The sequence below is a fragment of the Indicator indicator genome, chromosome 10, assembly GCF_027791375.1.
Source record: "Indicator indicator isolate 239-I01 chromosome 10, UM_Iind_1.1, whole genome shotgun sequence".
Classification (NCBI taxonomy): domain Eukaryota; kingdom Metazoa; phylum Chordata; class Aves; order Piciformes; family Indicatoridae; genus Indicator; species Indicator indicator.
This window is the reverse complement of record NC_072019.1, coordinates 817042-843399: the sequence shown is the minus strand read 5'-3', so window position 1 is coordinate 843399 and position 26358 is coordinate 817042. Positions and strand designations below refer to the sequence as shown.

General features: G+C 49.4%; 1 protein-coding gene across 1 annotated transcript in view; it reads right to left on the bottom strand.

Moving 5' to 3' along the window:
* Positions 1-26358, bottom strand: part of PACS2 (phosphofurin acidic cluster sorting protein 2) — an 86208-nt gene that overhangs the window by 30715 nt on the left and 29135 nt on the right. The window contains exons 2-12 of the mRNA XM_054384109.1: positions 22941-23028; positions 19611-19700; positions 13464-13589; positions 10295-10457; positions 9189-9262; positions 8385-8465; positions 6667-6726; positions 5232-5389; positions 2477-2567; positions 1566-1643; positions 380-501 (exon numbers count right to left, since the gene is read on the bottom strand). Of these exons, the coding sequence (XP_054240084.1) occupies positions 380-501; positions 1566-1643; positions 2477-2567; positions 5232-5389; positions 6667-6726; positions 8385-8465; positions 9189-9262; positions 10295-10457; positions 13464-13589; positions 19611-19700; positions 22941-23028 (1131 nt within the window). The remainder of the gene's footprint in view (positions 1-379; positions 502-1565; positions 1644-2476; positions 2568-5231; positions 5390-6666; positions 6727-8384; positions 8466-9188; positions 9263-10294; positions 10458-13463; positions 13590-19610; positions 19701-22940; positions 23029-26358) is intronic.

Sequence of the window (26358 nt, the reverse complement as noted above, 5' to 3'; positions counted from 1 at the left end):
ATTGCAAACAATGGGAGAAACTACACGGTGGGGTTGCTGAAGCCCACATTCGTTATCCTGTTTGGGAAGGTTTAAGAGGAAGTAAGTTAGACTTGACAACCACCTTTAAGGCTAAGGTCTGCATCAGATGTTGACTTGGCAACAGTATCTTTGAGCAAGTAGCTTCCAAGTTTTATAAAAGCTTCCGTGGACATGGAGCAGGTACAGTAACAGAGACAGCAGCAACCTCAGAGCAGTGCTGCTCTTCCAGGTTCTGAGTGCTCATTTATCAAGTGCTCAGGATTCATCACTAAAGGGCTTGAACACCAGGAGGGTCTCCTTGCAGCCAAGCTGCCCATGGCTCCCCAAGCAGCCCTGCAGCAGGCACAGTCTGTGTCACCTGGTGGATGGGATGATGAGGGACTCTGTCTTAGTGATCTTCCCACTGGGTGGAAGCTTCTCAACAAACACATCTGGAGTGGGCAGCTCAGCTTCCTGGGCCTCAGCTTGCTGGTTAGACTCCTGCAAAAACACAGGGAAGACAGTAATCAGGACAAACCCTCACCTCTGTCTCACTGCCACAAGGGCTGGCAGGAGGCAGCCCAGCTTAGCTTGGACTGGGGTACATTCAGCTGCCTCCTTCCAGACGTGCCACTCACTGCTACAAGGGAGAAGCCAATGCTGGCTGCCTGAGGTTACCAGTTCCCAGTCCTGTCTCACAAGGGAGCTGGAGGTAGGAGAGGTGCTCAGATATGCTATTTGGAATAGGCACACTCCCAGCTCAAAGCCAGGGACTTGCCTCCTCATGCAACTGCAGATAAATTCGGCTTACCCAAATGAACCAGGAGAGAGAAAGACATGGGAGAAATGTTACAAACCGCACATCCCCAGCACTGCAACTTGAGATTTGGGGTTTCTAGCCCCAGAGCAGCTTGATTTCTGCCAGTTCAGCTTGAAATAATACTCCTGCCTGATACAATGGAACAGCCCTGAGATTCCCTCTCAGGATGATATACATGCTCAGTAGCACACTTTGGGCCAGCCCTCCTCAAACCAAGAGAAAGGCTGTGGAAACGAAAGGCCACATGAAGCATTTCTGTCTCAGAAGGCTGAAACACAAGAACTTTTTACACAGAGTCCCATGGTAAAGACAAGGGGCAATGGGCACAAGTTGCTACTGAGGAGATTACAACTGGATGCCAGGAAAAATTTTTTCACCATTTGAACTGTTAGACATTGGAATAACCTCCCAAGTGAGGTGGCGGATTCCCCTACATTAGACAGTTTCAAGGCCCAGCTTGACAGGGTGCAGGGCCAGCTCATTTAAACTATATTCTTACCCTGCAAGGTTGGACTGGATGATCCTTGAGATCCCTTCCAACCTGGTATTCTATGAATCTATGAACAAAAACTTGCAACAACTAAGGTCAGGAGAAGAGCTCAGCATTACCTTCACTGCAGCTAACGTTACCTACTTAAGCTCTGTTGCACATGCAGCTGTAAGGATGGATGGACACATGCCACACAACAGCTCACAGCTGACACCCAAACTGCCAGGAGCAACATGAAGTGCACTTTCAACTTACATAAGAGGCATTGTCAGAAACACTGTCGCCTGTGTGTTTGGTTCCAAGACTCTTTGTCTTTTCAGGCACTTCTACCTGCTTGAGAGGAGAAAAGTCATCAGGAGTTATGGCACCAGCACAGTTTTCAGCCACACTCTCTGGAACAGGCTGTTCACAAGACCTGCTCCTCCTTTTAAACCTTGCACAGCCCCGTGTGATGCCCAGGAGTGCTTCTGGTGACGCCAGGACCAAAGGCATTAGTGTGAGTTGTGGCAAAGCAGCTGTAACAGTCTGAGAGCTGAAACCCCCCTCCCACACTGACAATAGCCAGGCTAGACTGGTTAAAAAGACAGTCTTAAAACCATCACAGCAGTAGCTGATGCACAACACACAGCAGAGGCAAGAAAGTGCTCTGGAATAGGACTTTATGTGCCCACCTTCAAGGAGCTGTAAAGGGGGTGAGCTGCCCCTCAGTGCTCACTCCCAGCCACCACAAAAAGTATCCTAACAACAGTAAGGTTCCTCCAAAAGGTGTCAAGGAGTCCCTAAAATTCCTGAGCAACTTTTCCCATCCTGGCAATCATTTCAAGTATGTTGAAATCTGGAGCTATTCATACTCATAGCCAGTATTCAATACATAACCTGATGATGTTTCCTTGAGTTAATACAATATTTGATTAAAAAAAAAAAAAAAAAATCAAACACTGAGCACCCACAAAACTTCAAGAAAAAAACCCCAATAAACACAAATAAACACCACAAAACCAAGCATGAAAAAAGAAAAAGGCAAAGCCCCTCAAAACCCCAAGAAAATTCATCTCTGGGCTTGGAGAAGGTCAGGGCTAGTGCTTTGATTTCCACATGCAACCAGAGACAGCCCAGGGGCTGCTGTATGACCTGCAGGCAGATGACCTTCTTGAAACATGACTTACAGGACTCGATGGCTCTCTCTGGCTCCTGATGCTGTGGATGCTACCAATCTCTGTCTGTGAGCTGGAGTGTGACAGTCCTTCAAAATAAGGTCTGAATAAGGAAAATAAAACCAGCTTCTTGTTTTAAAAACATTAACACAGAAAGTCCACCACGTTCACAGCAAAGCAACAGGACTGTTCCCAGGGGGTCCTACTGCCCCTCAATGCTTCCAGTAAAATGTATAGACAAATTCTGAAAGGAAAAGGAGCTCTCCAGGACAGCAAAAGAAGCCAAAAAGCTCATGAATTCCTGTCTAGCCCTGACACCAATTGACTGACTCCCATCTAATGGATCCAACTTATCAATTGTCACACAGCAGACTGCCTTTATAAAGCTCTTACTCAGGCAGCTTGCACATCCTCACACTACACACCAAACAGCAGCTTTTGTTTCCTTACAAACCAGGGTAGGCAGCCAGTCCAGGGGGTTTCCCACAGCAGAACAGAATCCACACAAGCAGTCCTATTACAGCACCCTGGCCTGGATCAGGACCAGTGTGGCCAGCAGGAGCAGGGAATTCTTTCTGCCCTGTACTCAGCTCTGGTCAGGCCACACCTTGAGTGCTGTGTCCAGTTCTGGACCCCTCAGTTTAAGAAAGATGTTGAGATGCTGGAACGTGTCCAGAGAAGGGCAGCAAGGCTGGGGAGGGGTCTGGAGCACAGCCCTGTGAGGAGAGGCTGAGGGAGCTGGGGGTGTTTAGCCTGGAGAAGAGGAGGCTCAGGGCAGACCTCATTGCTCTTTACAGCTACCTGAAGGGAGGTTGCAGCCAGGTGGGGGTTGGTCTCTTCTCCCAGGCAAGCAGCAGCAGAACAAGAGGACACAGTCTCAAGCTGTGTCAGGGGAGGTTTGAACTGGATGTGAGGAAGAAATTCTTCCCAGAAAGAGAGATTGGCCATTGGGATGTGCTGCCCAGGGAGGTGGTAGAGTCACCATCCCTGGAGGTGTTTAAAAAGAGCCTGGATGAGGCACTCAGTGCCATGGTTGAGTTGATTGGATGGTGCTGGGTGAGAGGCTGGACTTGATGATCTTGGAGGTCTTTTCCAACCTGGTTAATTCTGTGATTCTGTGATCACTACCTCAAGGCTCAGGTCCTAAGCCTCACACTGTAATTCTTGTTTCAGTTTTGCAAATGCTGATGGAACTGCAGGCCACTCTGCAGGATCTAGCTCCTGACTGGCAGACAGCAAGCAGAGTTACTGCCCCTCACTGCCACCCTGCTCCTGCAGAAAGGGAGACTTGGTGCTAATAGGCATTTTATTTCCAGCTTGTATCTGGATTTGGCTGCCAGCCCTAGCATCCAATTACACATTTGCTCAGCAAGATAAGGCAGCACATACAACCAGATTGGGCTTCCACGTGAAAAGGCAGCTCATCAGGCCAGCCTGAGAGACTCAAGGACAATGTAAGGAGCTGATTTTTGTTGTTGCTGCAGGAAAAACCTGCTTAAAAGCACCAGCATTTATCACACCCCTTTCAAGATATGAGCTTTTATCCCTTTCAACAACTGGACACAGCAAACCACAAAGTGTGTCCCTAGCACCAGACATGGTAAGTTCTCATTCCAGCAATCATATATCCCAGAAGAGGTAGCTCTTTGGCTCCAGGGAGCAGGACACGAGCTCTCAGTCTGTACAGGATAGCATTTTAGCTCGTTTCAAAGCAGCTGCTCACCATAACACATCTACCTTCAAACCCTTTCAAGGCAGGGCCTACCAGCTGGCAACAGATTGGGTCAGTCTCTAGAAGCCTTTACAAGCCACCAGCACCACCACTTACCACATCTGTCCCAGCCTATCTTTGACATCTTCTGGCTCACTGAAAGGAAACAAGTTCACTCCAGACAAGGAATCTATTCTTAGGCCAGCAAGGCTATTCCACATTAATGAGGATATTATGACACCTGGTAATTAGCTGGCATTTAGCAGACTGTAGTGGCCAGCTGCAGCAGGAGGCTTCCCTTCTCTGGGAGCCATCACAATGCCACCACACTCAGCATGCCACCACAGGCCTGTCAGGAGCATGACTGCAGCCTCGACAGCCTCATGCTCTCAGCCTGTACTCAGCAGGGACATGACACAGCTCTGCCAGCTCAGGGCTCTGCACCTGCTCCAGACCCCAAGCCAGCAATCCCAGCTCAGCTCTGCAGTGCTGCCCACATGTCAGTGCCCACCAAGCAGGTTAGAGCAGGCTCAGTGTGTGCTGCAGTCAAGTCCCCTGAGCCCTGCAGAACTCTCTGGTTTCTACATCCTTAATCCCTGCAAAGGCTCACTTTCTGCATTGCTTCTCCAGAAAGACACAGCCTGCCTTGTCCCTGCCTTGTCCTTGCCTCTCCTTCTGCACCTTCCAACCACGTTTCCTTCTGCCTTCGCACAGATTTCCTGACTGTTTCTTCCTCCTCTTTAAAACCCTTGTGTGTGGTTTAAACCTACTGCCTGCATGCCAGCAATTCCTGCTTCTGTGCTTAGCTGGCAGGGCAGGCAGAACATCTGCAAAGACGACAATGAAGAAATAAGCCTGAGGGGAAGTTGTAGCTGCCCCACACATGCACTACCCCTAACTCACGAGCAGTCACTGGCGTTGTGACAACACTCGCTAGGCTCCAGCACAAGAGATGAAGGCACCAGGATGGAGTGGTGGGAACAGAAACACCATCTAACGTGTGCTGACACTGCACATGGTCTCTCTCTGGCCCAGCATCAGCTGCCCCACACTTACTTTAACTTTGGCTTTGGAGTGCTCAAGACGCTGTCATCATCCTCCATTTCTGGCCCGCTGTCGCTGGGGTTCTCTATATCCAGAGTGTCATACAGAAGGTCTAGGTCCTCCTCCACCTCTTGAACATGCTCTGCTGGGTCCTGTTCTGAATCCAGAACCTACAGGCAGAATAAAAGCAGACACTGCTGACACTGCTAGGAGCCATACCTATCCCACATCACCCAGGCTCCCCCATGGACTGCAGCACGTGTCCTGAGAGTAAGGTTCTCTTCCTAGTGCAAGGACACCACAACATTCAACAGAAACATTAAGCATATGAGAAGTGCTTGTTTTGGTCCAAGCTTGTCAGTGCCTGGTTAAACAGAAGCTACCTGCTGGACTAAGCACCTATGAACAGGCTATTAACCATACATTATATCCAATCATTCAACCCTGTGCCATGAACAAAGCTTTGAAAAGGGCCCTCATGGAGATCTCAGTTTTCTTAGAGTAAGTAGAATCAAGGACACCTCAACAGCATCATCTGTGTGGGTTCTAGTGAAAAAGTTGCAGGGACACTTCCTGATCCGATACCCGAGCAGGCAGAAACAACAAAAACGTCCACAGGAGGCGCCTGAAACCCGGCCAAGGATCAGGAGCAGCTGCCACCCACCGCAGAGCTGAAGAGCACAGATCTCTCCCTCAAGACTTCATGGCTTGCTTCACACAGTCCCCGGAGCAAGCAGGTGACTGTGCACAGCCCAGCTTGCTCTTTTGGAATGGCAGCTCCAAAAAAGCAGCAGCTCTGCTGGCTGAGACCTCAGCTCTGGGTGCTGACTCTGCTGAGCTAACTTGGGAAGAACAGCAAAGCTCACAGGACTGTTTGGAAGCACAGGCAAGCATGAGGAGTTACTCACTCTTTCCCCACAAGCCACAAAAGTCAGCACACAGCCAGTTGAGATGTTTACTGCTTTTATCTTAGCTGCTTAGTGTGACACAGGTTTCTTGGGGTCTGGATCTCTCTCATTTTCAGCTCTGACCAGACAGCTGACTCTCCCATGGATATGCATCCCTTGTCCAAGTTTGTCTTGCCTGCCTATTCTAGTGAGATGATCAAACAGGCTGGGATTTAACTTCCCAAGCAAAACACACCACAGACTATTTCCCTTTGAAAGGGTCAAAGATGATTTCAAAGCAGCCTGCAAAACTAATGAGCACACACACGACCGCCAAAATCCGCTGTTGATAAAACTTGATCTGCAAAATGTTTCATGACATTTTGAAGTTGGCCCTCAAGTCTCCATGCAAGGCCAGGGTGTAAAGAAAGGTCACATCCACTGCAGACTTGAAAACAAAGTGGAGGAAACAGAATAGTGTCCCTGAAGACTGAAGCAAGGTGCACCAAGAAGAGGCAAACAGACCCAAGACAGGAAGGCTTACAGAAGGGATAGCTTACCTCATCAGACACTTTAAACCTCTTCAGTAATGCCACAACCTTCTGCTTGAAGTTTTGTTGCTGTAAGTCAAAGACATTTTTGCATAAGTAAAAGGCTCATTGGACTTTTTCTTCCCCATCTGCAAGCAGCCCAGACACATCTGACTCTGGTGCTCTAGCTGCTGCTTCAAATCAGCAAACTCCTGGCCCCACAAACCAAGTCTCTGCTGTTCTGATGTTGAAATCAGCTCTTCCACACCCATGATATTTTCTTTCCTGCACTAAAGCAAGCTAGGTCCTACTCCACCAAGCATTAGGAAACTTCTGGCCCTGATGGATGGCACACCACTGGACACACAGTGGCTAACAAAGTCATGTTACCCTCCATATTGCCTCCGGTACCCACTCCCTGCATTTCTGGCAAACATTTGGCAGTCAGCTTTTTGGATTCTTAGCAAGGGTGACCCAAGACAGGCCTCTACAAAGTGACTGGAAGCACAAATGTGTTTTCCACCAATGAAGCATACAGTTCATTCCAACAGGCCCATTTATCTGAGTGGCAGCACCACAAAACAGTGGTGGGGCTTGTCCTCAGTGCTTGCCTCTCAGCAAAATGCCATCTCCAGGGTGCAAGACACCACAAGCCAAGCTGCTGCACTTCCTGTGCCTTTACTTGCCCCCAGGAGCTCTCTCTCCCTCTTGCAGGGCCAAACAGCTGGGACTTGCCACAAGCTGCCTGTCACTGACCAACCTAACACACTCTGAAGAAAAGGAAGATGGGAAGGGTGCAGGTGTGAGTGCTGGTACGGAGCACTTGAGGTGGTAACCCTGCATGAAGGGGAAAGGGAGGAGAAAATGGCTGGCACCAGGCCACTCTTAGGTGAAGGAAGTTGCTCCTTTGCTGGTTCTCCTGTATTCTCACATGAGCTTGGAAACAATACTAAGGACAGGTGTGAAACAGCATGCTCCTGAGCTTACAGACAAATCTTAGTGACCTAAATCTTGATCCAGGTCACAACATGACTTATTTCAAACCTTGGATTTCAGAAATAGCCTCACAGGGGGTACAAAGATCTCCAAACTTAGTTGCAAGTCCAAAAAGATGATTCTGAGTTATTGCCATCTCAGGCATGCATAAACACTTGTGTAAGCAGAAAGCTGTTATTATGGCATGGTGAAGCACAGGCCACTGCTCCACAGAGAGGAGCAGCTTTGCAGACAGGCACATGCTTGCTGTGAGAGGCTGTAGAGCTGCATGCAACTCCCCAAAGCTTTCAGTACCCAACTACTTCTTTTGTATCAGCACCACAGGCACCACCTCAGGTTTATCTGCCAGGCTCCAGCCCCTGATCGAGCTACTTCGTTTTGAAACCTTCTCAGTGGGCTCTTCTCTGCAGAGCACAAACAGAAGAGCTTCTTCTCACTTTAATCTACCTTCAGGACTTCCATGAGCAGGGATCCTGCACTGGCTTGTTCACAGGGTTGGAACTTCACCAACACACAGGATTTCTGGAGCTGCTTAACTTTGCCACTGAGGGACTCCTGAACCAGCACATGCAGACACCGTGGCCAGCCCCCCTCCCTGAACCGGTTGCCTTTTCTAACTCTTCACATGCTGTGAGCATGCTCCCAGGCTGTCTGTGGGGCCAGCATGTCTAGCACAGCTGCTCCCAGAAGCCACATGCACTGTGCATCCTGGCCAAGCCCCGGCAGTGTTAGTAAAACTGATTTCCACCGACCCTGGTTATGGACGTCGTTCTTACTATCGATCTCCGCTGCTTCTTGGGCTTCCCCAGCTCGTACTCATCATCATCCAAATCCTGAACAGAAAGAGGATTCCTCTGTTACCTCTGTGATCTGGGGACACACCAGCATTTATTTAAGTGCTATAAATGTTCCCTCTATGAAAATGAACCTCCTGCTACGTCTTCCCAACTTTCAGCATTTGTCTTAATTGGAGTTATGGTGGCAGAGGGGAAAAAAAAAGAAGTGAAGCTGGTCTGCAGGAACATTCCAGGAACAGGGACAGTCACCACCCCACATTTTGGAGGGTTCCTCTTTCAGTACTCTCCGAGAGGTGGAAGGCAGGTGATGCCAGAGTCTGAAGGCAAATACTCAAAAAGCATCTCACATCTAGCCAGGGAGTTCTATGTAAGGAATTATTTTGCAGAAGGTACTGAAGACTGACTTAGACCCCACTGGTCCTTTAACTACAGCTGGGGATCTCGTTGGACTCTTTGAATCCAATCAGCATTACAGAAGTTATCAACTGATGCCTTGCCCATTGAGCAGAGAAACACACAGGGATGCTAATGTTTCAGTGTTTAAAGGGAGCTCAAGTCCAAGCATGTGAACTGAGATAAATCACATCATGCTGGATAAAAGGCTTTACTGTGCAGGCCTTCTGCCACTGCAGACACTTGGTGACAGCCTCCCTCTGTCATGGTTTAGCTAAAGGAACAGGCTTTCAGATTCCAGAACCCCTGAGAGCACAGATGCTCTGCTGAAGGCCTCACAAGCAGAAGCCATGCCCTAAGCAGTACCTGGCCCTGTACAGCATCATCACTGGCCTCCTGCTCAGAAGAGAAGCTCTCGTACTCTTCCTCAGAGTAGTTGTCTGGAAGGGAAGGAAAGAGAGGAGAGATCCTGTGAAACTCCTTCAAGGTGGGGCACAGTCTCATCTCAGGAGCAGAGCAGGCCAACTAACAATCACAAGCCAAGAAAGGAGGCAGGCATGGAGGTGCCTGCTAGTTTGTCTTCTATCTGGGCTAGAATCAGTGAGATGGAAAATGCCTGGAGGTAAGGAACAAAGAGAAACACATCCAATAGACAGGAAGGATCAGCACACAGATAAGGCTTCTTGAAATACCATCCCTGGAAAGAACAACCTGGTAGACAGCAGCAAGTAAAGAGGTTTCTCCATAAGGGAAATTACTTCCCTCCACAACATGGGCACGACTGGCTCTGAGGAGCAAACCACAGAATCACAGGGTCTAAATCCTTCATTACAATGACACTGCAGGTGAGCTGCCTGGCCCCAGGCAACAACACAGAAACCCCTGCACACACAGCCTTCAACAGGGCACTCTTCTAGCAGGGAGCAGAGGGCTGGTAGCACATAAAGACTGTCATGAGAGGAACCCTGTGACATCTCTAAACAATGCACAGCATGGTGGGCTTGCACTCATTAGACCAGACCATCACCCACAGCAAAACATGCTGCAGGCTTTCAGGTCTCTCTAATGAGATTTATTGTACCCAAAGGAAAAAGAAGTTGGAGAGGTAGCTTAAATGTGAATCTTCTGAACACAACACTGTTAGGCATGGAAGGAGCTACAGGTTCTCAACACCTACCAGTAACACTGGAAAAGCATCAGCAAAAAGACAACTAACCCTTGCTGGATGGCTCAGGCCTGGAGTCACATGCTGGAGAAGCTTTGACAGTTCAGACCCCCACTCCTGTTACAATCCCTGATTATACAGCAACAGGTTTGCAAAATGGGTTTTGGTGGTTTTTTTTTTTCATTAATCAGTTACAGACATGTCAGGCTGTGCAAACTGGTTCTCATTTGTCCCAGGAAGTATCTAAGCCCAGGTGAGGTTTAACTCCAGCTACTTCAAGGAAGGCACTGGCCCTCAGAGATCTTACCTGTAGACTTGATTTTCTGGCTGGCCTGCATAGTGCTGTCTTCATGATCAATTGGCTGACTTGACAAGGAGAAGATCCAGATTTCTGCTACCTTCACTGCAGCCTCTTTGATGTTGCTGAACAGGCTTAGAACCTGGCCACCTTCTGTCGGGTGCTGCATGACCTGGGACAGGAATTAAGCAGTACAATTTGCAATGTATTTAAACTTGCACCATTTGCATACTACAAGAGTTGTTTATGTTAATAGTTACTCCAGACTTCCAAGTACAGAAGGAAGCTAGCAGCCTGAAAGTGCAGGAGCCACGTGCAGGCAATACACAGTGCCAGCTGAGATTTCACTTAACTACAGATGGAAGCAATGAGGGGTAAGAAAAAGTGCTCTGAGCTTGATGGTTGATTAATTGATCCTTGAAGCACAATACTTGACTACCTCATTAATAGGTATTTGCTTCCATGGTACAGCACTGATTTGAATTATCAAGTTACCAACCTTCCAAACACCTAATTAAGGAACTGAATTTTATGTTAAAGCCCAGAAGAACAGTCAGTAAAGGCAAAAACTCTCAGTGAGATGCAGATGCAAAGAGCTTCCAAAAGCAAAGAAAACCCCAACCCTGCTCCAGAGAGCTGGCACCTGAATCTCAGAGGAGCTAGCCATGCCAGGATAGTGAAGCAGTGGATCACAAAAAACAAGGCAATCACAGAATCACAGAATGTTAGAAGCTGGAATGGACCTCCAGAGATCATCAAGTCCAACCCCCTGCCAAAGCAGCATCACCCAGGACAGTCAGCGCAGGAATGCATCCAGGTAGGTTTTGAATGCATCCAGAAAAGGAGACTCCACAACCCACCTGGGCAGCCTGCTCCAGGGCTCTGTCACCCTCACTGTGAGGAAGTTTTTCCTCATGTTGAGCTGAAACCTTCCCTGTTCCAGTTTGCATCCATTGTTCCTTGGCTCATTCCTGTGCGCCACCCAAAAGAGCCTGGCCCCCTCCACTTGCCCCCCACCCCTCAGATACTGATAGACATTGATCAGATCCCCTCTCAGCCTTCTCCTCTCCAGACTTTAGTCTGGAGCCCCAGGGCTCTCAGTCTCTCTTCACAGGGGAGATGCTCAAGTCCCCTAAGCATCCTCCTGGCTCTCCCCTGGACTCTCTCCAGCAGGTCTTTGTCTCTCTTGAACTGGGGAGCCCAGAACTGGACACAGGACTGCAGGTGTGGTCTGAGCAGGGCAGAGTAGAGGAGGAGAGGAACCTCCCTAGCCCTGCTGGCCACACTGCACCCCAGGATCCCTTTGGCTCTCTTGGCCACAAGGGCACATTGCTAACCCAGGCAGAACTTGCTGTCCACCAGGACTTGGCAACCCCTAGCCTGTCCTGGGCCTGCCATTATTCTTCCCCAGATGCAGGACTCTGCACTTGTCCTTACTGAACTCCATGAGGTTTGCCTGCATCCAGCTCTCAGCCTGTCCAGATCTCACTGCATGGCTGCACAGCCTGACAGGTGTCAGCCACCAGCCTCCCCAGTTCTGTATCATCAGGAACTTGCTGAGGGTACTCAATCCCCTCAGCCAGGTTGTTGATAAAGATATTGAACAAGACTGGAGCCAGTATACTGATCCCTGGGGAACCCCACTGGCCACAGGCCTCCAAGTTGACTCTGTGCAACCAGTCAGAACCCTCTGAACTCCACTGTCAAGCCAGTTTGGAATCTATCTCATGGACCAACTGTCTGTGCCACGTTTGTCCTCAGCTTTTCCATGAGGATGTTATGGGAGATGTTATGTCTGTGAGGGTTTCTCTTTCCTTTGCTGCTTGCAGCTCACAGGGCTCTCCCCAGAACCTAAACCTCACTTTCTTCTCTTACCCCACCAGAGCCAGGAAGTGTTTCCCCATGCCTGCACCTCAGCTTTCTACCCATGCCAGGCTGCTTCATTAGCTCCTCAAGAAGACCTGAGCTGATGAGGAGCATAAGCCCATCTGCTCTTAAACTCTGCTCAGACTCACAACTCCAATTAATTGCTTCACTTTAACAGCTAAGAAAACTTTTTCTCATTATTATTATTATTATGCAAAATGTTAAATATGTCAGTGCTGTTCAGGGGTCATTACACTATAAACCACAAAGGGGCTAAGGAGCTGGGGGGAGCTTCTAAAATTTGTTTTTCTGAAGCCTTCAATTTCAGAAATATTCCAGATGAGCTGGAGAAGAACTATTTCCTAACACACTGAACCCTTGGCAATTTTTGACCTTCTAACCTCAGTCAGCTGACATCGCAGAAAGACCTCAGAAAAGCCACGTGGCACTGCAGCAAATGTCCAATTCTCAGAAGGTCACCCATGGGTCTAATGAAACAGGCCCACATGTTTTCTGCCTTCACAGCAGCATTTCGTTTCCAGTTCTTAAACAAATCAAACACAGGACAGGGAAAATGTGAGCCACAACAGCACAAATCAGCATTTGGCCCACTTGAAGAGGGAGTTCACCATTTACTGCAAGTTTAAGGAGTGGTCTTTGTAAAGAATTATTTAATACAGCAATAATCCACCACAGCATAACACCAGCTGGTTTTGGAGAGAAATCATTTGTTGACAGAATGCAAGCTGATGAAAAATACTGGTGCTGAGCTCAACTGCTACAGCTAAGCCCACCTCGAAATGCTCAGAAACAGAAGTGGCAGGGATCAAGCAGGGCATGAAATAATGAAGCATGGAGCTAAGCCATCCAGAGAGCCAAAGGAGAGAACCTACACTTGATCCTAAACTCATACAGTGGCACAGAGAAGCACAGCAAACCACACTGCAGTATTTCTTAGAATTGGAAGGCTTGTCCAGGTGACCCTGACCATCTTGTTCTGCACTTATGATCTGGACCCCCCTAACTAAAAAAAACCCACACACCACCACCACCACAACAACAACTCTCAGTAGATAATAAGCTAACCTCTTAGAAGCTTTAGGTCTTAAGATGCTGCCCAGAAAATGTCCAATATTACCACTCAGTAGTAAAACCTGTGTAAAATATTGCCCTGTTAATACCGATGAACTATCAAGACATCTACATGAAATCCTGACAGGTACTTCTCAATGAGGAAAGTGACAACAATGGGTTTGAAGAGAAGAGAAATTGTCCACTTCTGTAAACAGAGATCATGTCAAATGCTCCTCACCTCAGCCATGTTGATGGAACCCACAGCCAGAGTCTTGTAGCCTAAAATGGTTCGGTTCTTGTAGCGCTTCCGCCGCTGCAGCATGATCTGAAGCTTGTTGCCTTCTCTCTTCAAGAAGTGAGGGTACTGCCATTGGAAACACAAAGGAAAAGTTCATGAAATCTCTTGACATGATCGCCCAAGCTGCTCCATTCCTAGGGATTAACCCCAGGCCTTCTAGAAGTGCCTACAGCTAACTCGCACTCAGTGCACAATCCCAAGGAAGCCTTCATCTCTGTCCCAACAGCTCAGCTCTGGGCTTTCATTTCCCCAGCAAAGCACACTGAAAACACGTTCCAAGGGCACAGAGGAGATGTTCAGTTTGAGAAGGGCTGAACCCAAACCCAGCTCTACAGAAATGAACAACCTCCAGGAGACACTTTCCTTAAGAGGCAAATGGAAGCTGACCAGAACTGGGGCCCCAGAGGTGCTGCCCTGCCCTTGGGCAAGCAGCAAACCACATGCAGTGGCAGAGGCAGCTAAGGACCCTTGCACTCCTGCTAGGACACTACCTTCCCTCCAGCAAAAGGACATTTCTCAATGTTTGATCCTCCACTGCCCACATTTAAGAGCCTATTGTGCTCTGAAAGGCAAGCAAAGGGAAGCACAGCTATGAAGAGGCCCAGGATTTGCTGGTACCTCTTTTACTAAAGCACAGAGACCTACACAGCCATGCCATGATTCTCCCCAGGATGGTGCTATCTCCTTCAGGCACGGGGCTCTGCCTAGTGTCAGTGTCTTCCAGCATTAACACACTCAAAACTTCTATTGCTCAGTGGTTGTATTTCAAGGCAAGCATAGAAAATCTCTGCAAAGTCATAAATCCTTTCAAGACATGTCCTACACAAGAAAACACACTTGTTTATGTGCCTTCCAAAACACTCCCCAAGAGCAGAGAGGCTGTGAAGTCAAGCAGAGACTGCAGGGCAAGAGTGAGGCTCACCCTGCTCCCTCAGCTGGCCCTGCTCATCTGCATCAGTGCAGTCAAGTCCTGCTTTCTGCCAGGATACTCCTCAGAGCACCGACAGTCCCCAGGGCTCAGCTCGCTTGGTTGGGGGAGGAAAAAGCCATACAACGGAAGAGCAATCTTCAAGAAAAGATCCAGCAGCCACCAGGACCAGTCCCATCTCAGGAAGAGAGGTGAATGGGACACAAGCTGCAAGCATACAAAATGCACAGCCCTATGTAACCTGCAGACAGGAGAATGCAGCTGCAGGCATCCCAGACAGGACACACCCAAGGGCAGGATGCTTTTCTTGCAGGCAACACCTACAGCTTGCCCCCCCCCCTTTTCTTTTTTTTTTTTCTCCCTTAGGACATTGTGAAAAATAACTTAGAATCATAGAATCACAGAATCAACAAGGTTGGAAAAGACCTCAGAGATCATCAAGTCCAACCTCTCACCCAGCACCTCATGACTAACTAAACCATGGCTTCAAGTGCCACGTCCAATCCTTTTTTGAACACTTCCAGGGATGGTGACTCCACCACCTCCCTGGGCAGCACATCCCAATGGCCAGTATCTCTGTCTGGGAAGAACTTTCTCCTCACCTCCAGCCTAAACCTCCCCTGGCACAGCTTGAGACTGTGTCCTCTTGTTCTGGTGCTGGTTGCCTGGGAGAAGAGACCAAACCCTTCCTGGCTACAACCTCCCTTCAGGTAGCTGTAAAGAGCAATAAGGTCTGCCCTGAGCCTCCTCTTCTCCAGGGTATGCACCCCCAGCTCCCTCAGCCTCTCCTCATAGGGCTTGTGCTCAAGACCTCTCCCCAGCCTTGCTGCCCTTCTCTGGGCATGTTCCAGCATCTCAATATCCTTCTTAAATTGAGGAGCCCAGAACTGGACACAGCACTCAAGGTGTGGCCTAACCAGTGCTGAGTACAGGGCAGAATGACTTCCCTGCTCCTGCTGGCCACACTATTTCTGATACAAGGCCAGGATGCCATTGGCCTTCTTGGCCTTCCTGCAGATGAAAACACCTGATAAATATAAATGCTGAGTGACACCAGAAACCCTGAGATATTAATTTGCAGTCTGGAGCAAGCTTGGCTGCTGCGTAGAGAGCTGGGAGCAGTGGCCACACAAACAAGCAGAATACTAATTAGCTGATTGCCCTGCAAAGGCAAGATCTACTGTGCACTGCAGGAGGGAGCAGGCCTGCAGAGGAGAGGAGCTGCAGCCCACCTACATTGAAAGACAACTCCAAAACACAGCTGCATCCAGACACAATTGGAGTCTGTGAATTTACAGACATGAAGCATCCCTAAACAAGGCTGGAAGAAAGTTAGAGAGGAGAGGCAAGAGGGGCTCAAAAAGCCCAAGGCATCTTTTGCACCCAGATCTCCCATTTCTTTAACTCTGGGGCCCTTTCATGTGCTGGCAGGGCAGCAGGGGATAGGGTCTCCGTCCTCTTAGCTCAAAGCACTTGGGCCACACCAAAGCTGTTTAAGTACGAGCTTGCAACTAAAGTCCAACATCATGCCTGGTCCCAGGGCAGCTTCACTTCAAGGTCTACAATTTTCAGGGATTAAACTGGACAGCTCAAGTCCGTGCCTGCAAGTCTCTGTTTTTCAAAGGTGTGTTGCCTGACCACTTCTGCTGAGCGTTCACAGGGATGACAAAAGAAAGGCAGAGCGAGATGCAGGCCACTCATCGCCTCCATTAAAAGCCAGGGCTCTGGGAGAAAAGCTGAGCCATTTTCATAGCACAGACAAGTTATTTTTAACACCAGCCATGGTTTGTCAGCTCTACAGAAGGATTCCAATCAGAACTGCTCAGTAATTCAGTCTGTGACACAGACAGAGTGGAAAACAGCTTGGCTCAAAACATTTGAAAACAAGGCTTTGGGAGGAAGCACCAAGCACCCCAAGACACCTCCAAGGGGTGAGAAGAAGGGATCACCACACTCACCACAACAGAGTCAAGGCAAGACACTCTTTCTGAAGCCTTTGTAAAGCAGCACATTCCATCTGGAAAAGTTTATTAAACCTAGGAATTAAGTGCTCCATAGAGCTGCAATGTTATGCTTGGAATATCTAGGGAGTTCCACTTGATCCTCTGAAACCCACAGTGGGTCACAGGATGTTAGGGGTTAGAAGGGACCTCAGGAGATCGTTGAGTCCAACCCCCCTGCCAGAGCAGGACCATAGAATCCAGCACAGGTCACACAGGAACACATCCAGATGGGTGCAGAAAGGCTCCAGAGAAGGAGACTCCACAACCTCTCTGGGCAGCCTGTTCCAGTGCTCTGGGAGCCTCCCAGTGAAGAAGTTCCTCCTCATGTTGAGGTGGAACCTCCTGTGCTGGAGTTTCTATCCATTGCCCCTTATCCTGTGCCAGGGTGCAAATGAGCACAGCCTGTCCCCTCCCTCTTCACCCCCAGCCCTCAGATATTGGTAAACATTGATTAAATCCCCTCTCAGTCTTCTCTCCAGACTGAACAGCCCCAGGGCTCTCAGCCTCTCCAGAGCAGCCATTCCAGCTAAGCAAGGGTGATGGTAGCTCACCTGCCATAAAAGCTACCACTGGTCTGGCCCTAGCTAGCAGGGCTCAGACCCATCCCTAACTCCAGCCTTTCCCCAGCTATGTGACAAAAGCAAAGACTGACTCCTCTCTTCTATTCAAGCAGAGGCCTGCCAGACAGTGGGCTGCTCACTATTGTGCCAACCTGCACTGGCACCTTTCTGGCTTAGCTCTGACAGGAAGGTGCTCAGTGCAAAGGCCTAGACTTTCACCCAGGAGGAGCAGCTGAGAAGGCAGTGATTGTGAGGATAGGAGAGCTGCAAATCCAGACAGGTAGCACAAAGCAAGGCACTCTTTGAAGAGCTGACAGAGCAACATGCAGACACTGAGCCCTGCTTGTGCTGTGACGTCCACATGCTTTTACCCTGTGGCCCTTTGCCACTCTCAGATATATCCCAGGCTCTGTATCTGGCTTAAGCTGCCATGGTTAGCTAGGAGTAGCTTTCCAGTCATCATCCAATTAAGTAACAATAAAACTGTCCTAGAACTCCTCCTGTGCTATTTCAGGAAGGTTTCCCAGGCCTCACTGCACTCAAGCCCACCAATCCCTCCTGCAGCAGGGGACCAGCAGCACATCCCTGCATTCAGCTTGCTCTTCTGAAGGCTCAGTGTCACAGACATCACTGCTCTCCCCCATTCTGGCTCCATTCCCAGCCCCTTCAAAGGAAATTGAGTTAAAGGCAATGTTCTTTGTCCTGCTGCAGCATTGCTCTTGAGTCCCAAGGAAAAAAAAAAAGAAAAAAAAGAAAAAAAAAAAAGCCCTCACACATTCCTAGTTAATTCAAAAAGATCTGCAGAAAACCTTGCTCCTTGCTGACACAGGCCTGGCAGAGGGAGAACTGTTCATCTTACAGCTCTGCTCCCAGCCATGGGAAAGCTGCAACCCCAGGAATTGCTGGCATGTGGCCTCTGTTATTCCTGTTCACAAAAAGGGAGATGCACTGCTGCAGCAAGCACAGTTTGTGGGCTTCACCAGAACAGAATCAGAAGCAGCCACCATCTGTGTATCTGCCTGGGAAGCTGCAGGGTTATCATCTGTCTGCAAGGAAAACTGATGTGCCTTGAGTCTGCCCAGGTCTGAGTAACAATCAGTCCATCTCACAGCATCACTTGAGCCTTTCTCCTTACCAGATCGAACTCATGACTTCAAGAGCTAACCAGTATTCCCAAACCACTGATAATCCAGATATGAATGCATCCGAGTGTCTGCAGTATCCTCCCTCCCTCTTGCTTGTAGCAAGCCAGCCTCTATTTATCTTATTTCCCTGCTCAGGAGGTAGCTCCAGGGCAGCATACTTTGAGGAAAAGAGGAACCAATAAAATACAGTTCCCAGCTATTCCTATGGCTCTAGAGCCAGTAGTTACTGTCTGTGCTCTGCTCCTGCTTCCCTAAACAGTGCCTCCCTCAGCAACTCCAAATCAGAAGCTCTCCTGACCCCTTCCTGCTATTGCCTTCCATCAGCCTGACTGATTCTGCATGCCACCCTCCATGGCTACCACTCTCCAGTGCCCACAAAGGCAACAAAAGGCTTTGCCATAAGGAGGATACTGGATGCACAACAAGGAAGGTGCCCTAACACTGTGAACCAGCACCCTGTGCCCCAGGACCTCCATGCTGAGAGGCAATTCAGACAAATTTGTGTCACTGCACTGAGGACCTGCAAATTGCCTGCTCCCCCCAAGACATGCCAGGATTAGAGAAGCTGATTCACATGATGCAGGGTCACCCCCAAGAACAATTCCAAGGGTTTATATAGCAGCCTTCTTAATGGGCTTCCCCCTCCCCAGATCCTGGAAGCATCTGGACCATTTTTGCTCAAATTCCCCCAGCCCAGAATGCAGCCAAGAGCTCTGACAGCTCTTCAGAAACGGCTGAGGCTTCACAAGAACAACATCTCAGGTGGCACTGGAAGGCTCATCCCTGACCCACTGTGCACCTCGGCTCACTCTAAAGCAGCAAGGCACAGGATCAGTCTCACATGACATTAGAGGCTAGAAGAGACCTCCAGAGATCATCAAGTCCAACCCCTCTGCCAAAGCAGCATCACCCAGGGCAGTCTGCACAGGAATGCATCCAGGCAGGTTTTGAATGTGTCCAGAGAAGGAGACTCCACAACCCACCTGGGCAGCCTGCTCCAGGGCTCTGTCACCTTCACTATGAAGAAGTTTCTCCTCACATTGAGGTGAAACCTTCTCTGTTCCAGTTTGTCTCCATTGTTCCTTGGCTTATTCCTGTGTACCACCCAAAAGAGCTTGGCCCCCTCCACTTGACACCCACCCCTCAGCTATTGATAGACATTGATCAGATCCCCTCTCAGCCTTTACTTCTCCAAACAGCCCCAGGGCTCTCAGTCTCTCTTCACAGGGGAGATGCTCAAGTCCCCTAAGCATCCTCCTGGCTCTCCCTTGAACTCTCTCCAGCAGGTCTTTGTCTCTCTTGAACTGGGGAGCCCAGAACTGGACACAGGATTGCAGCTGTGGTCTCAGCATGGCAGAGTAGAGTGGGAGAAGAATCTCCCTTGCCCTGCTGGCCACACTTTTCTTGCTGCACCCCAGGATGGCAGGTCCCCAGGCCACATCCCAGCTCACCTGCAGCGAGAAGGTCAGCGCCAGCTCGGTCTCCACGTGTCCACTCGGGGGCAATACGATCTCGTGAGACCGCAGGATGCGCTTGGAGCCCTGCACAGAAACAAAGGCCATTGGGTGAGCTTCCCAGGAGCCAGCCCTTACACCCCACCCCAGTACTATTCACTGAAAACCAGGAAACATTGTCAGGGACTACCGCAGTGAATGGATGGGTCTGACCTCGTGCTTCTGTGAAATATTCATGAAAGGAAAAGAAGAGATTTGCCCAGTGAAGATTTGGGCATATTTACTGCCTCCACCTACAACAAAGCAGTTTTTTTTTTCCTGCCAAACCCCACCATTCAAAAGCTCTGAGTCAACCCCCACCCCTCAAGTTAAAAAGTCTCCCATTTTCACTTTTGTCCAGGAGGTACACTCCTGGGTTTGGAGACTGCAGCATCATGCTTCAGTCTCCAGCCTTGGCCACGACAGACTGGTCTTTCCTTTTCCTGCATAAATCCCTCCCTGGGGAAAGTGAAGATTCCAAGATTCCAACCTGTTTTAAACAACTGACAGTAATTGGGGGTATTAAAAAAAAAAAAACAAAACAATCTAGTAAGCATCATAGTGGAGTCTGGAGACCTGAGAGCATTACAGGGCAAGTCCAAACCAGCAGTGAGTTTGGGCTGCTGTATGCTAACCAAGTCATGAGCTATTTACTGTGTGATCATTTCATTTCAGGGAATGTTTCAGGGGAAACTTGAAGGAAACTGTGACTGACTGCTGACTAGCAAATCCGTCTGTGCTGTTCAAACACAGTGGCAAGTTTCAGAGGTCCCTGGTTCAGTGTTCTGCTGATGCTGCAGATCTGGCTTTGTCCAGGCAGGCTGATCTCCCAAAAGCTCTCAGAAAAGAGCATCTGGGAAATCAGAGACAGACTGGGGGAGTAAACACCTCCAGCCACATCCAAAAGAAAATCTGGTCTGCCAGTATCAGCCTCAAATAGCATCCTGAGATGAGAGGGCAGCAGAGACCCATTTACAATCCCTGCCTCCCCAGACTCACTGCTCAGGCAACCAGAGTGACTCACAGCAGTGCCTCAGCTCTCGCACAGCTCCTCTGCGGGAACACCGAGGTGCCCGAGCTCCAGCTGATCAGAAGACTGACAGCAGAGCAGTGTGAGAAGCCCAAGTGCTTCTCCCCCAGGAAAAGCAGCAGGCCTGCAGGAAAAGCCCAGCTAGCCTCGCTGCTGGCCACAGCAGCATCTGTGCCGTTGGTGCAAAGCTCCTAATGCCAGCGATCCTGCTTAGCTTGTTACGCAACGCCAAAGCTCAGGGAAGACCAAATACAGCTGCTTGAAAAAAGACTGCAGCAGATAAAGAGAGCAACAGCTTGGGAAACACAGCTGACAGCTCTTTGAACGTGGCTGTTCAGGAGGCTGCAACGAGACCTGGGGAAATGCAAGTAAGATGTTCTCATCAGGCCTGAATTCAGCCAGCCCCTCTGGAAGGACTCCAGTGCCTGCCACCTCTCTCTGGCAATTCCCCACACAAGGGCAGGGAGTCATTTCACCCAGATCAGGGATATGATGGTCCAGCACCAGCAGCCTCAAACAACAGCCATGTCAGAAACCTGAGCGCTGGCAAATTAAGTGTCCCTGAAAGAGCTTGTCAGCAGCAGCACCATAACCTGCAAGCTATAAAAGGATTTTCAATAACAGGGCTTCAAACCTGCCTGTGTCCCAGAGCTGCAGTGCTACTGACCCACGGCTAAACAGCACATCACAAAGAAATATGGCTGCTGATCCAGCACAAGGGACAGCCAAGGTGAGGCACCCTCCGGGAACGCAGCCACGGGATCATTCCACCCACTGTCACCTCTAGGGCAACTGAAAGGGCAGACCAAAGGCAAAAGGATGGCCTGGGGATGTGAGCTGCAGCCTGGAACTTGACAAATGAGCACCCCAAAGGGCAGCCAGGGCAAGTCCTTCTGCCTTCCACTTCTTCAGGGATCTGCCCTGATGTAAAAAGGACTGCAGAAGTGCTCAGGTCCAGTGTCAGACTGAACGTAACAAGGCAGATCACCTCTACCCAAAACAGACAAGCAAGTCCCACATGGTAAAGCTCCCTCCGGACTTGCAGGTCTGGGGCAGTATTTCCAACCTTTTCACCCACAAAACTGTGAGCAGACAGCAGTCACCTGGGCAGGAAAAGGTTTTGCTGTAGCAAAAGCTACTGCATTCTCCAACCCAAGCCTGACATGCTCTACACTGACAAGCCTCAGGCCATTACAGTGATGCATCCACCATCCAGGAGTACAAACATATGGAAAGCTGTCAGCCCTGATAAGCAGTATCTGACAGCCTGGAAACTCAAAAGCTGTGCTTCTTGAAACAAGGTTCCCATGAATCCAGGAGTGTGAAACAATTCCCTGCCTTTCTGCTACCTGCTGTGGGTGCACAAAGCCCCTCCAACACAGAGGGATGCATTCTGACCCCAGGTGGACTGCTCATCGAAATGAGGGATGTTGGTTACATCCTCGGCTGCATGTTCTTGCACCACAGAGCCTGCAGGATTTCCCAAGCTAGGCGACTGCGCGTCTGTTTTGACACCAGTAGCTCCCAGCAGCTGTTTTCATGGCATTTTATTTGAAAAGCAGCTGTTTTTCTGCATGCTTAATGTTGGTTTTCTACTTGTAGGTCAGCTAGGCTTCACCCATGGAGCACTTCAGCTCTTGCAGTGGCTGGTGCACGTGAGCTGCACTGACGCACTATGGAACCGAGTCCCCTTCCTTCCTAGCCTGCCTCTAGGCAGTGTGACCTACATGGAGGCACCTAATTAAATGTCACAAACATGTGCTGCAAAGTGGGTTATTTACCTTGGCTGGAAGCAGATCACAATGCACAGGCCCCTCACAAATCCACTGACAAGCACCTGGCCATGAAATTACTTGGACACCTGAGAGCAGAGCTGCCTATCAGCAGAGAAAGGCAGATCCCCTAAACCAGGACCCAGTTACCAAGATGTTAAGCCCTGAAAAGAGCTGAATGAGGCTTGGATTTAGAGACAGCTGAGGAAGAAGAGGTGACAGCATGTGACCTGTAAAGAGCATTTTTACATACAGATAAGCTCACGCTGAGCCCTCAGCAAACGATATGCTTCACTTACAACAGTGAAATTCAGCAGGAAGATGGGGGAAGGATCACAAGAGACTCCACACACCCAGAATGTCCTGATCTACTCCAGCAGCCTGTGGCTGCAACAGATGCTCACATGGGGGTGAAGCTCAGCCAGGCACCTACCAGTTTTTTTACCAAAGCAATGCATTTAATTCTTAGAACTGAGCAGCAATTACCTGCATTTTAACAGCAATTACCCCAGAAATAAGCTCCTTATCCAATTCCTTTAAGACCACCAGTTTCTTTAATGTCAAGCTGCACAACCTGCAAAAGGAACAGAAGAAAAACAGTTACAGTCATGTCTGAAAAGGGAAAGGCTCTGATCAGCTTTTTCACACAGCAATACCCCAGTTTGAGGGTGGGCAGGCTCCAGACACCAGGCACACACTGATACAGACAAAGACAGCAGAAATATGTGAGGCGTGCCTGCCTTGTCAGACTGCATCACTCCAACCTCTCACAAATACAAGGAGGTGGACAGGAGGTAGGTCTCTGTTTGATGCAGACCCATGGCCACATGAGAGAGCCTCACAGTATGGTCTTCCAACCAACCACAGCCTGGGAACTCTTGCTCTGAGTCAGAACAAAAGCTTTAGGGTCAGAAGACTGAAATTCCAGCAACATAAGAACACTAGGTCAGACTAATTTTAAACTTGTCTACAAAGCTTTCCTAGATTGTTGGCTTTTTCAGTTTCAAACTCCTGGCACCCAAAGATCTCATTCCCACCTCCTCTTGTAAACCCACACATTCTCCTCCTCACCCCCAAACAAAAGTGGCTTGGGGATCTCTAATAGGAAAGTAAAAAAAGAGAAAAAAAGAGAAAAAAAAAAAGAGAGGACTCAAGCTGTGCCCTCTGGCCCTGGCGTTCACATGCCACACATATGCAAGTAAATCACATTCTTTACCCAGGCAATGCTACATTGTTCTGGTTAAAGCTGTTTGCACTTCTGCCTTCCAGCACAGGGAGCTGGGAGCAGGCAAAGTTTAAACTGGCTGCTGCTAAGTTAAGGCTTTGAAGTAATGGGACCACAGTATTGGCATTGCCACAGCTCCACAGAAGTGGCCACCAGCTGGTGTGACAAAGGCAGCATGCCTAGAAACAAGCTTCAGGGAAAGAGAAACCTGAAGCAATGACAGCTCAGCCTGAGGAAAGCAGAGGCTAGAGAAAGTTGCTGGGGGGGCTCTAGTGACTTGACATCACTACCACAGTGGCCAGGAGCCAGCACTGCCTTTGTGCCACATCTCTACCCCACAGGATGGGCACCTTCAGCCTCTGACATGGAATGTCAGCAAGCCTCAGCATGGCCTCTCTGAAGGGCTCATTCTCCCAGCTCAAGCATAACATCAGGGCTGTTCCTGAGGGGGCCAAGTCCAGCAGCAGATGCAAAGGGAGAGGAGCTGGCATTTTGCACATGCACATATTGGTGCATGCCCAGGCAGCAGCAGCACAAGTGCCACTCACTGAAGCCTGCACCTCAACTACATGATTCCACACTGGTGCCAGCAACACAAGTCACCACTGGCAAGGGTAGTGTGCACCTCCATCACCTTCTTCACCGCAGGGGAAGCTGAAACACTGCTTTGCTGCAATGCTTGATGGTAAACAATCATCCTGGGTGCAAAATTGCAGGAAAGGCTCTTCCTGACAAGAGCAGTGGCAGACGTTGAAGCAACTGCTGCCTGCCTCATCCAGAAATGTCTGCTGTTCCCCCTGAGCTCTGCCCTCTCACACAGGGCTTGGAAGATGGAAGAGATGTCTTAGGTCTTATGGCCTTCACTCAAGCACTTTTCCAAACTTGTCCTTGCCTCCTTTCCACCACAGCCCACGCAATCTACGCTCTCTGCCCACTTGCAAAACAGTGGTTCCTGCTACCAGCCCCTAGAGCCCAAGACTAAGAGATCACTCTGCTGTGCAGAGCTCTGCATCAGAAGACAGCATGGCCAGAGACGCTATAGAAGTTACAAGGAAGGTAGAAGAGGCCTGCCCTGGCCTCCACTCCCTTCTGTCACAGGACCATCAGCTGTGCGCAGTGTCACTGAGACACACGTGCCAGGCAGCATGAGCCTGGAGGGGCTGGGTGCCATCCCGAGGTGAGGGATGGCAGAAGCAGGCAGGACAGCTGCAGCTGGGTTGGCAGAGGGGAACCACACGTGCCTGCACCCACGGCTGAGCATCCCCCCAGGCAAGGCAGGCACCTGCAGAAGCAGGCAAGCAGAGGCAAAGACAAGTGTCCCCTGTGCACTGGGCATCAGATGAAGCTGCATCCCTCAACCTGAAGTGCTGGAGACAGCAGCAAGCAGAGATGCTGGCTGGGCCAGGATCTAGAGGAAAGAGGTTGTGATGCCATTTGTTTTCTTTGTAAGGCTTTAGCTGGAGAACAATTGCACTCTGCTGACCAACAGCCAGGGAGCCCGGGCGGTCAGGTGCCAAGAGCAGAGGTAGCACAACACACTGGCATTGTCTGGGCTGAGAGGCAAGGAACAAAGGCCTTTTCTCTCCAGCCCAAGCTGGAGGGTGAAAAAGGTAGGGGAAGAAACAATGGCATTCTGACCAGACAGAGCAGAGCACAAGGAGGGTGTTCTGTTCTCCACTGGGCTTTGCTTCAATTCATCATTTATGAGCTTTGATCAAGCCCTGTGGAGCACTTGCTGCTTGGGGAAAAAAAACAACAATTAAAAATATGAAAAGCCTGCTTTACCACGATCAGAGAAACAAAAGCAGTTAAAAAAAAGACAAGGGACACATCTGCTTTCTTTATCCCCCATTGCTGGGCTGCTGGTACTAAAAGGCACTTCACAGACACAAAAAACCAACAATGAAATGTTTGTCTTCTCTATCAGAGTGGGGAATGGAACACAAATCAGACAGAGTTTAAATCCCACCAAATCACTCTTGTCCTCAACAAGTTCCAGGTCTCAAGTCTAAGTTTGCATTTTACAAACCAAAGCAACCTTTGGAATATGTGGGAGAAAGGGGCCATACCTTACTCAGGCATGACAGACATACTTTCCAAGCATGGCACTGCAGCCAAAGCCAGGACAGTGTCCCTGCCACCAGCACAAGGAACCTTAACTGCTCACATGCTCAGGGCATGATAAGGATTTGCCTGTTGTAACCGCCTCTGATAGCAGCAGCGACTCCTTCCATACACTTATCTCAGGCTAGGTTTTGCTGTACTGCCATCCAATCTCAGAGATTGGGAAGGCTGATGGCCTCACAGAACGCTTCTATCAACCAGCCTGTTACAATTAAACACTGGTGAGAACAAACCAAGACAGACAACAGGTCAGCCTGGAAAGATTTGTGGGGAAAAAAAAATAACATAGCTACAGCTGGAAGTTTCTAATGCATATACACATGGTCTCTGTGAACACAGGGGAAATAACCTAGCACATAGACATAAGAGGAACTGAGGAAGCCTCAAGTCTGGAGCTGAATGAGCCTGAAGTATTTTGAGCAGTCTATAAAAAGCCTGGGACTGCAATACAGGAGGTGCAGATGAATCTTTTCTTTGCAAGCTCATTGCAGCAGGGAGCTATGGCTGCGCACATCCAGTTAAGCAAATGCTCAAACAGGGGCAACACAAGTCTGA